Source organism: Saccopteryx bilineata, chromosome 4, assembly GCF_036850765.1.
Source record: "Saccopteryx bilineata isolate mSacBil1 chromosome 4, mSacBil1_pri_phased_curated, whole genome shotgun sequence".
Taxonomy (NCBI): Eukaryota; Metazoa; Chordata; class Mammalia; order Chiroptera; family Emballonuridae; genus Saccopteryx; species Saccopteryx bilineata.
In genome coordinates this window covers 88,010,424-88,022,688 of record NC_089493.1, presented here as the reverse complement: position 1 = coordinate 88,022,688, position 12,265 = coordinate 88,010,424, and the positions used below count along the sequence as shown (strand labels likewise).

General features: G+C 40.0%; 1 protein-coding gene across 4 annotated transcripts in view; it reads left to right on the top strand.

Annotated features, from left to right (window-relative positions):
- Positions 1-12,265, top strand: part of FMN1 (formin 1) — a 458,403-nt gene that overhangs the window by 204,614 nt on the left and 241,524 nt on the right. For all 4 annotated transcript variants that reach the window (XM_066277223.1, XM_066277221.1, XM_066277222.1 and 1 more), the window contains one exon: positions 2,437-2,498. In XM_066277223.1, coding sequence (XP_066133320.1) covers positions 2,437-2,498 — 62 coding nt within the window. The remainder of the gene's footprint in view (positions 1-2,436; positions 2,499-12,265) is intronic.

The window sequence follows — 12,265 nt, the reverse complement described above, 5'->3', positions numbered from 1 at the left end:
GAGTACTTTGGACAGTTAGGGATATTGTAAATGTTTTATTTTCTTTTTTATATTCTTTTCAGTAGCAAGACTTTTGTATCCTGATTTTGTATCAAGCAACCCTACTAAACTCACATATTCTAATATTTTATATACCGAATTTTAGGGTGTTTAAAATATATAACCATAGTGAAGAATAGCTTTATTTTTTCTTTATTATGTGTGTATATACATGTATTATATATGTTTATATAAACGTGTATATCATGTGTGCATGAGCATGTTGGGTTTTTTTTTCCCTTGTCCTACTGGATATACTAGTACCCTTAGGAAAACAATGAACAGAAGTGGTAATAACATGTATTCTTGTGTTATGCTGAATCTCCTAAGGAAAATATTTTAAAGCATAATATTTGATGTAGATTTTTAAAAATTAACATACTATAGAATTAAATTTGGGGGAGATCTAGTTTTGTAATTTTTAACTGATATGTAGATTCATGTAACCCACCATATTCAAAATAGAAAATAGTCAAATCACTCCAAAGGTCCCTTTTTGTGCTGACACTTTGTAGTCAAACCTTTCCTCATCTCTAACCTCTAGACATTACTCCTTTGATCTGTTCTTCACCCCTATGGTTTAAACTTTTCCAGGATGTCGTATAAACTGAATTAGACAATAGTTAGCTTTCTGAGAATGAATTCTTTCACTCTGCAAAATGCCTTTGGGATTCATCTATGTTGATGTATATATCAATAGTTCATTCTTTATTGTTGCCGAATAGTATTCCCTTCTATAAATCTACCACAGTTTGTTTATACATTCACTCATTGAATTATGTATGTTTTCCAGCTCTGCAACTTACTCAGCTTTGCATCAGTCTCTTCATCTTTAATGACAAAGATGCACCTACATCATAGGATTATTGGGAGGATGAAACAAGTTTACATGTGAAGTGTTAAGATAACACCTGATACATAGAAAGAGCTCAACAACTACAATTCGTTATTACTTTCCCTGATATTAGTAAGGTTTTTGAGGTAGAAAAGAACTTGACAAATTTAAGAAATAGCAAGAAGCCAGTGTGCCTGGAGTTTGATGAGCAAGGGGAAGACAGGGAGAGGTATATGGGAGCCAGGTCACAAGGGACCTTATGGGCTGTAGTAGGGTGGTGATTTCACTCTAAGTGCAGCAGAAAGCCAGGGATAGGTCATGATCTGGTTCATACCTTTAATAGATCATCAGGCTGCTATGAGGAGAAGGGGTTTTGGTGGTGGTAAGTGTGGAAACAGTCATCCAGAGAAAAGATGGTGGTGGCTTGGACCATAGTGCTGGTTGTGGGATAGGGAGAAGTGGTTTGATTCAAGGTATGGTTTGGATATTGAAGCCTCGGAATTTGCCGATGGATTCACAGCCCAGTGGACCACATTTCCCATAAGAACAGTGGTATGACTAGTCATAATTATGAATAGCAACACTCCTCTCCCATTACGGCTTTCCCCAAAATTTCCCTCATCCACATTTGAATGGAAACCTAGCCTCTCATGCCTGATTTCTGAAATTCACTTGAAGAAATAGCCTATCTTTACATACATTTTAAACTGACACCTAATTGACAATTTTCTTATTCATAGTCACAAGTAAAACATACTTGTAAAAAACTGGCATACCCCACAAAAACTTTTTCTCACAGCATTTTGTTTTGTGGTTGTGTGCAGCCTGCTTAGTTCCCTGACCCCACATACTTAGCCACATTGCTGGAAATAAAGTGGTCATAGCTGCTTCATGCGTAGCCAGGGAATGGTAGTTTTAGTGGTTGGCTGGAGTTCCTGCATACACTTGAGACTTATTGTTGGAATAAACATTATTAGAGTCAGACTAAAATTGGACCAGAAATGTATTTTTTCCTCCTTTCAACTTCAACTCACTCTACATTCTCTCATCCAGATGACAAATAATCTTGACTTTCTGAAGTAATCTAAAGATAAAATCAGTGCTGGGTACATGGGGGGGGGGTGTGTGGAGAGAGTTAAAAATAGAATTTTCTGATCTCATATAGGAAGTTTCATCTTATTTCCAGTGCCTGTTCTTAACATATCTGTATTTGTTCTCTGTGGGGCCTTCTAGCTCCTCCTTAAAGACAAACTCTGACCCAGTCTTTATCTGGGACACTCACGCATCATGCCTTTTTTTAAAAAAACGTTCTATCCTTTTGCCTAATTTGGATTTTATTATAATTCAAGGTTTGCTAAATGGAAGAACTCTCCCTTCTATCCTAAGCTACTTGTCCTATCTTGTCTCAATTTTCAACATCCCTTGTCAAGTTACTATCGAATTGTGGCATTTATTGATTCAGTTTACTTACAGAAGCACCTCTGGAATCTTGGAGATGCTCACTCTAATTTTGGGTATAATTTTGTACTTCCTTGTAATTGGCTTCTTTTGTGCTCTTACAGAATACCAAGCTGCTATTCTACACTTGAAGAGGGAACACAAAGAAGAAATTGAAAATCTACAGGTATACCTCTTTGATTCTGTTGAACTGGTTGTATGTGGTTGAGTCTTAGTTTTTACATGTGCTGAATTAAATATTCCCTTTTTAAAGGCAAACTTACCTAGACAGCACCTACAGCTTGCACCCTGCCAGTGGGCACTGAGTCTAGCCTGGGGATGAACGCCTTGGATTGTATTTTTAATATAATTTAACTTCTTTTTTTTTTTAATGCCACAAATACATTAGATTCGGAAAATGACTTGATTGGGGAAACTGATGGTTTTATTTGTAAAGCAGAAAAGATGATAGAGTATTTAGACTTGTGCTGTTTATAAGAGGTGTTTAAATAATTACTATTTTTTCTATACACAGTATAAATTATTTTGTTTGGCTCACTTCCACTCCTGTGTTTGTAATTGTCTGTTAGCACATGCCTGCAGTATGATGTCAAGCAGATTAAGGCATTTAAGGAAGTGACTGGAGGAGGAGGAGTTGTGTTGCACCATCTATTCTGTGTCTCCAGGAAAAATCTGGAAACTGCTGACTTGATGATCCTATTTGGTGAAGCTCAGAGAGACTGAGGCATCATTTCTTTCATCCCACCATCTAACTGTCAACCCCTTATTTTTGGTGTTTGCTTGCAGTGCCTGTAACAAGAAATTTCAGAGTCTTAATTTAAAATAAGTATATATTGAATCCGGCACTGATTCTAGTATTCTGATGTCTGGGTTGACCCCATCCCTCAGGAGAGGACAGTAGCAATGTTTAAATAAAACTTGTGCTTGGTGTTAACTGATTACTTGCTAATTTAATAAAGTAGTGGATCAAATAGTCTTCAGTGTGATAATGCACGTTTAAAACCACTTAGATAACTTGTTAGATTACACATGAAGCCGTTGCAAATAGCAAAGAGATCATTAAGTCATATGATGTATGGATTCAAGCCACCTCCATCTAGTTAGAAAAAGGGAATGAGTCTATTTCACAAAGAAACAAAAAAGTGGAAAAGTACCTCTGTCTCCTCAGGGGAAAAAGAGAGGTGAGGCCCTTATCTCCTTTGTTGCAAAACGCTCTACAGAGACCTCTCTTTCTTTATCTGTGTTCTGATGTGCAAAAGATCTTCCACTGGTCTCAGAGGAGCTGAGCTGGGGATGAACTTAAGAGACAGTTTGCTAATGAGGGTAGGAACAGGGTGATTCTGTGAGCAGAAATTTTATGGAACAGCTTAGTTTTAAAAGTTAACACTAGCTTTTGCCAAGCTGTATACCAGCCCTGTTGAGGACTTTGACCACTAAATAATAATCATAGTAATTTCTGAGTTCTTACTTTGTGCTGGGCATTATTTTAGACATTACTTACATTATTTTGTGTCATCTCCGTAGAAGTCCCATGATCTTTCATCTCAAACTAAGGAAAGGTTGCTGAAGGGAAAGAGAAGAATAAATGGAAAGGAAAAAAGTATGTGGGGACCATGAACTCTATCTAAAATAAAATCAGACCAGGGTATGATTGACAACAGTAAAGGTTAAACAATGTTCCTAATTATATCCTTAAGTGTTATTTAAGGATCTCTGGATTATCTGCTCCTTAAATATTATTTTCAATGAACTATACAAAATATTTTTGCCCCATGTTTGTGGTTTATACCCACTTGCTGAAATCACATACCTGTAGTGTAGAACACTTTTAACAGTCATAGACAGCCCTTAATAGGAAACTGGTAACTCTCATTCTAGAGATTTTTGTGACTGTTTGGGAAAACAGCTGTGTTAGGCTTGCTCATTTGCACTTTGCATGATTAGTGTGTGAGCACATGGCAGAGCATCATGTGTATTGCCTATGTAAGGCTACGGGAGCTTGCCCGCCACTGTGAGGGGCTATTTTTGCTGTTCGTTCATCTGCTGCCTCCAGAAGCAGTTTCTCCTGCCTGTGTGCTCATCTGCCATTGCAAGATTCGATTAAACAGGAATGGCCCAATGCTTTCTGGCTCCACAGTTCCTCTATGGTCTGCCCAAATCCAATATGGACCTGCCTGGCCTCGGCCACTGGCATTACAGTTGGCAAACAGCATTTTAAAGATTGAATTAGAAATAAATATTTTAAAATGTGCAGGGATTTCTAGCTGCTTCTTTAAAAAAAAAAATGAAAGGAAAATCTGGCAAAAGTGGGTTTATTTTCTTGTATGGCGTCCACCTGCAGGAGCCAAGCAGCAAGTATCCACTTCAATTGCTACATGTGTTCTCTAGTCTGACGCTCTCCCCACTCCACGCCATTTTACTCGCCTGGCTCGTTTATGCTCTGATTAAGCCCTGTTGTCTGGGAGATACAGAACAGTAACTATTAATACATGGGCAGCAACACCAATCAGTCAGAACAGAAGCTGCACATAAAACAGGCTATCACCTAGCCTGGCTGTACTTGTGGACACTCGCTGAATATCATCCCTACTTGTTTTGTTTTACAAAGTAGCCAAGTTGCATCTATTGTTAGAGGATTAGTAGAAGATAAGGGGTGAGAGAACTGCTGTTTCAGTGTTCATTTCTCTGTATGTGATTTCCACTGGCAGCCTTCAATTGCCTCTTAGATTTTCCTTTCAACAACTTACAGGTCAGGGACAAGTCTGATGTGTTTCAGGACATCTTTCACATGCCTTTCTAGAATAAGAAATATTTTATTGTTAAATTAGTCAGGAAAGGTGAGTAATTCTGTCACCAAATACAAGAACTGATAAGTATCACAGTTCTTACATTCTTTGGAATGTTTTTTATAGAGTTAAAAAAAAACACATGATTCAATAAACAGCAAACCAAAATTCAGAGGACCTTAATTGTTACATTCACCAATCTGCAAATGGGATCCTTACAACCTAAAGTAATTTGGTTGGAGGTTGACATTTTTAGCCCAGAGTCCCAAGGTTTGTAAGTTGGGGGAGTTTGGAGTTCTTAGTCTCGTGCCTACCATTTGTTGAGAGCTGTATTAGAGAGAGGGCACAGGGCTTGGTCTTGGGACCATCGTTGCAAAATGTGTAGCAACTTACATACAGATTTACCTTGTAGTTCAAAAGCTAAGATTTGTTGATGACTTGAATATGTCAATTACGAGAGCCTTATGTTTATAAACCTACACAAAGTCAAAGCACTTGGCTGACTTTTCTTTTCAAATCTACAGTGGTAGCAGGTCAAACGTTATCTGGCTTCACTATTCTTTTTCTCATTTATAATATAATCACCATAATTCTTTTATTTTGTGCAAATGTGCTCTTTATTTAGCAAACTGTGCCTTAAGAGTTTATGATCACTTCATGATACTTAGCATCATCTGGTTCATTTTTCACTTTTAGATAATTCTGTTACTGACTTAATTTTTAAAAAAATCTTAGCTTTACAGGTTTTCACTTAAGAAGTTTTTGTCTGTGGTAGCTATTTCACAAGTTCATGACTCCTGGGTAGAAACAAAGTTCAGATCAGCACATCTAAAGCATATGATAAAACTAATTCTCTCATGGTACAAATAAAGAGTTATTTCTTTGAGCTTGTTAGGAGCAAGGTTTGAAAATCACCCTGACAGCTGTTGTACAAGATGTGAGACTGATCTTTTTGCCTTATTGTGGTCAGATTTTGATTGTGATATTATTTTATGCATGATGAAATGTGAAAGAACTCAGGTTTTTGAATAGGAACTCAGTCCAACCCCTTGTATTGTGACATTAAGAAATGAATCAACTGGCCCTGGCCATTGGCTTAGCAGTAGAGCGTTGGCCTGGCATGTGGAAGTCCCAGATTCAATTCCTGGTCAGGGCACACAGGAGAAGCAACCATTTGCTTCTCCACCCTTCCCCCTCCTTCTTCTCTCTTTCTCTCTCTCTTTCTCTCTTCTCCTCCCACAGCCATGGCTCAAATGTTTTGAGCAACTTGACCCCAGGCACTGAGGATGGCTCCATAGCCTCACCCCAGGTGCTAAAATAGTTTGGTTGCCAAGCAACAGAGCAGTGGTCCCAGATGGGCAGAGAAACACTGGGTAGGGAGCTTGCTAGGTGGATCCAGTCAGGGTTTTTGCGGGAGTCTGTCTCTCTGCGTCCCCACTTCTCACTTAAAAAAAAACAGAGAGAAAGAAAAGAAATGAATCAACTTCTCTGGGACTCAGTTTTTTTGGTTTTGACATCCATACAATATATTCATGCTGCTGATGACACCTCCCTTTCAGGATTGTTCAGTACAGTGTTCATCCAGTGGTATTGGTTATGTAGTACATTGCTCAGTAAGTGTGATTTCTCATTCCTTTTCTCTGCACAAATCTCGTTGTGATGAAACATCTTGAGTGATCCCCGGGCTCTCTTGGTTGAGGACTTTCTTGGGAGATTTGACTTATTCTCTTAGGGTGATTTTTCCATAATTTTTCAGCCCATGTGCTCTCTATCAGGGTAGTCTAACTCTAAATTAGGTTCCCCGAAGTTCATTCCACTCAGTAGTGAGTCTCTGAAATGCTTCTTGACAAAAAGATTTTATGGTCAAATAAGTTTCAGAACTATCTGGTTCCCCTGTTAGGGCTTTAATTTACCATATATAGAGAAAAACTATAAGAGAGAGAACTTTGTTACTTGTTTCCCACATAATTCTTTTCTCCCCCAAGTAACCCATTTTTTGGAGTACTAATCTATGTCAATTCATATAATCTTTTTTTAAAAAAATAATAAATTTTTATTAATTTTAATGGGGTGACATCAACAAATCAGGGCACATATATTCAAAGAAAACATGTCCAGGTCATCTTGTCACTCAACCATGCCACATACCCATCACCCAAAGTCAGACTGCCCTCCGTCACCTTCCATCTAGTTCTCCCCATGCCCCTCCCCCTCCCCCTCCCCCTCCTTCCCTTCCCCTGCCCCCCATAACCACCACACTCTTGTCCATGTCTCTTAGTCTCGTTTTTATGTCCCACCAATGTGTGGAATCCTGCAGTTCTTGTTTTTTTCTGATTTACTTATTTCACTTCGTATAATGTTATCAAGATCCCACCATTTTGTTGTAAGTGATCCAATGTCATCATTTTTTATGGCTGAGTAGTATTCCATGGTGTATATGTACCACATCTTCTTTATCTAGACTTCAATTTTTTTTTACAGTGATTAAAGCCTTTAAGCAAACTCTTGGCCAATACAGCAAAAATCCATAAAAGAGTAGTGTCCTTAACAAGTTCACCAAGTCCAAGTTGGCCTCAACACCATGCCAAGTCCCTGATAAATGCAACCCAACCCCAGTCCCCAGTTCAGTCTGTTAGGAGCTGTTCCAAGGAGCAGGAGTCCAGGAAAAGTCCACATCCAGGAAAAGTCCGCATGGCACTGGAATTGTTGTCACAATTCTATACTTTGCAGCTCACGTCCAAGTCCCAGTGACCGCTGCTTCTAGCTGGTAATGATTCAGGTAGACTGGAAAAGCCATCTGCAGCATGTGTGGAGATGCAGCTTCTGTTCTCCTCCGCCTGGAGAGATGAGACCAGGTTGCTTTTCCCTGGAGCTCTGCGACTGTGGCTTGGTAAAGAGAACCTTGGGATACAGTAAGCTGGGTGGCAAAGGTAGATTCATAATAGAAGTTGGCAAAAGGGGGAAAGAGAGCTCTAAATTAGGAGTAGGTCCCAGCCTGAAATATGAGTGGGGCACTGAGGTAGGAGGAATAAAGGAAACACTATATATTAAACAAAGCAGCAGAAAATGGGACTATCAACACCCACAACAGAGATCTTCGAGGGAAGCATAAAAAACCTGACTATTCAGGCAAGACATAGTTAAGTGGCCTTTGTGCAAATGAGATCAGTTTACCTGCTTCTTAGAAGAAATACCCTAGGCTCGTCCACAGTGTCGTAGATGGGGCCGACGGCCCTGGGCACCTTCAGCCTTCAGTGGCAAACCCCAGCATTCTGGGCAAGGTTAGGTCATAGGTGGCTGGAGCAGGGCTGGAAGAGACTGAACCCTCCCTTAGAGGAGCGAGGGGGAAGTCTACCTTCCAGTGTCCCTGTTTCCTCACAGCAGAGGCATGTAAGTCTGGCAGGCTTTAGCTCAATGACCTTCCTTTCCACTATTGAAGCAGGACCCAGATGGCATCCTATGAGACCCATTTGGGGTGTTGGAGCCTTTAAGGGCATATCCTAAAAGCTGGTAGTTCCCCTGATCTCTATTGGGCTTTTTCTGCCTCTTGGTATCTTAAAAGCCATGCTCAGAAGATCTCGCTGAGGGGTTTGAGGATCCCCATCCGCCTATATAAATATTTTCCATGTATCTGGGGCTATTTGGAAAAAGACAAAACAGTGTTATTAGCTGGATCAAATAAAGAAGGTAATAGTTTGCAGGAGAAAAAGATTTGGCGTATGCTGTTCATCAGCATTCAAAAGAAATTAAAAAATTTTTAAGTAAAAAGCATGGTATGGTAGACCCGTAAGAGTTCCAGGATATGACTCCTTACTTTTATCATTCATATAATCTTATCATCTGAATGTATATTCTACTCCCTGGGTTTAAGTTAAACTGTTTGAGTGTTTTTAGTACTATTTCCATGCCACAAAGGTCCTGCTTACTAATCTGGTGATGTAGGCACTCTGGAGCGTGCAATGATGTTTCTCTCTACATCTTTTGAAGTACCTGCCAATGTGTTTGGCATATAGATGATGCACAAATATTTCTTATATAACAGCCTATGATTGAAAAAATAGTAGTATCTAACTTTTAATCCAGTTCACACTGTGTACCAACCTCTGGTCCAGTCGTTTAGCATTAGGGTTTTTTTTTTCTTTTTAAATAATTATTTTTCATAGTTTTAGATTGAAGATTGGAAGTCTGAGATTAGGGTGCCTGCAGGGTCAGGTTCTTGGTGAGGGCCCTCTTCCAGGTTTACAGAAGCTGTATCTTCACACAGTAGGGAAAGTGGGAGACAGAGAAGGAGGAAGAGGGAGAAGGAGAAGGAGAAGGAGGGAGGAAAGGAAGAAGGAAGGAGGGAAGGCAGGAGGGCAGGAGTAGGGAAGATAGAGAGAGCCCATCAATATTATAAAGAGTAAATGTAGAAATATAAGCAAAGTAATATACTCTTTCCCATTTACAGATGATAAGACATGATACTCTCAGAAACTGACTTGACTTGTCAGGAGTCCTAGACTAGTAAGAGAGGAACCTGAATTTGACTCCACCTAGATCTGTCTGACTTTGAAACCTATCCTCTCTCCAATAATCAATGCAGCATTAATGGAAAGAACATAAGATTTTAAATCAGAAGGTCTGGATTTGGCCCAGGCCAGTTGGCTGAGTGGATAGAGTGTTGGCCTGGTGTATGGACATCCCAGGTTTGATCCCTGGTCAGGGCACACAAGAGAAGTGACCATCTGCTTCTCTTCTCCTCCCTCTCCCCCTTCCCTATCTTCCCCTCCCTCAGCCAGTGGCTTGATTGATTCAAGTGTGGCCCTAGGTGCTGAGGATAGTTTGGTTGGTCTGTGTACATCAGCCCTAGGCAGTAAAAATAGCTCAATTGATTTAAGCATAGGCTTCAGAACGGGATTGCGAGGTGAGTCCCAGTCGGGGCACATGTGGGAGTCTATCTCCTTTCTTCTCACTTAAAAAAAAGGTTTTTGGGTTCTTAGGTATTAGGTTTGGTGTGATAAACAACATGAACTTCAGCAATGCATTTTTGGGCTCAGTTTTTTAATATCTAAAAGAAGGAACCAGGCCATATAATTTCTAATAGCACCTTTGGATTTTATGATTGCCCCCACTATCCAAAAAAAAAAAAAAAAGGCTTTGGTATCTACCACATTACATTTTCATCATTAGGGCCATTTAACTCAGAGTCTCTAAATCCCTGTTATTTATATACACCACACTTTTTCTTATAGTTTCTTCTAGAGGTTCTCCTTTTTAACCGGGGCTTTTTCTCAGTTCCACTTGCCTCTAGGGGACAGTGTGAGTGGAGCACGCTAGGATTCTGGTGCTTTATCAAATGCCTGACCAGTGAAGGGCACAGCTCTAGAATGGTAAATGAAATATTACAGGGCCTAGTTCTTCTTTACAACAGGAGAGAAGCTTGAGTATATGCTGGGTAGGACTTATTTGGCTCTCTGCTTCCTCAATTTTAAAAGCGGAAAAAAACAAAATTGCATATTCCTTGTCTGGCTTCTGAGCATCTTTGGATAATTTAAGAATATTGCATTTGACCAGTGCATAAGCAGTTTGGAAATACATGCCAGGGAAATGACAGGCCGTTTTTATCTGTTTTGAACTAATGTTCTCTGGGTTGTGAGATACAAGACAACGAACTAGCCAACAATGACATTTCCTTTGGAGGAACCCATCCTTCTGCTCTGTTCATCACATGCATAGCCCTTCACTGAGGGGAGAGTCTGCTGAGTGATGGCCTCTGGCAGGCCACTGCTCATTGTGCAATCCAGCCACATTTCTAATGTGGTGACTCCCTCTGGGCGATGAACCAGGGGTGGATGCCAAGCTGGAAATGAACTTCCCCTGTACCTGGTTGCCCCCAAGAGAACCAAACGGTAGGTTGGCCACCATTAAAGGAAACTTCAAGATGTTCCTACTTTTCTATCATCCACCCACTACACTGGCCCATTTCTAATAGGTATGCGTTGCTGTTGTTGAAGCAAAATTGACTGCCAAACACACTTCAGCTGATACAGCTACATTTATAAAGACACATAAATCCTGAGCCTGTTCCGTTTGTTATGTTCTTTGTTATCAGCACAGTACGCTTAAATCTGTTAATTCCTGGAGATTACTGCAAGAAAAAGGGAGTAATTTATAGGCCAATAAACAAAACTTTCACAAAGATGAAATATGATGATTTCATCAGACTCTTATGATGTTCCCCTAAGTGCTGATATTAGTGTAATTCATTACTGAGATGCCAGAAAGAAGAACAAATTTTAAATGTTGAGAAATCTTTTAATTTATTGTTTCACTGTGGATGTACAATACATTATGAGTTTAGTAGAATTTCTGGTTTTCTGGGGTTGAGATGCCTTTTAGGCCACTGGCTACCTAGCAACCTGCCCATGTGCTTGGAGTCAAATTTTGATGAAGAACACAAAGCAATTAATTCTCTAGCTGACTGAGCCAGCCAGGGCCCTTTTTCCTCAGCCTAGGATGACATGTTGCCCCGCATAATTCAGAGATTATGTCAAACTGCGCTTGCTAACGGAGGGAAGCTGGTTGAGGAACCGAGAACGTGCATTACGCGTTGGTATCACGGAAGCTGGGGCAGGTTTCTGTATTCCTCCTTCACGCACCATCCGCTCCAATCATCTCTGCTGAGTCTTGAATTCTAAATGTGGGTCACTCGTGTGGGCCAAGGCAGTTTTCCTTTTTCAATAGTTTTTAACTTTAGGTAAAAGACTGATATTGGCATAAGTGACTTTTTGCATGATGTCTTTTGCTCTCTTGACTTTTCAGCACAGTGTTATTTAAAAAGTCATCTTTGATTCATTTTAAATGAGCATGTGTGTTCTAACTTGCCACACTTCCCCGTATTTCCTGTTGTCTTATATCCAGGCCTTTTTACTTGCTGACGTAGATTGCCTGGCCCTGCCCACATCTGCGTTGGTGACCTCGGCCTAGAAAAGCTGAATAAAAATAGCCTCATCTACTTGTTCCATAATGTCATGAGTATCAAGCAAAGCACTTTTAGCTTTTAGACCTTTGTGGCCTTTTGCATTTCTTTTCCTTTCCTGTTTTCCTTCCTTTTTTTACTGTCCTTCCTTGGAAAAGGCCATTGATGGGATAGCAAGGGCAGCAGTGT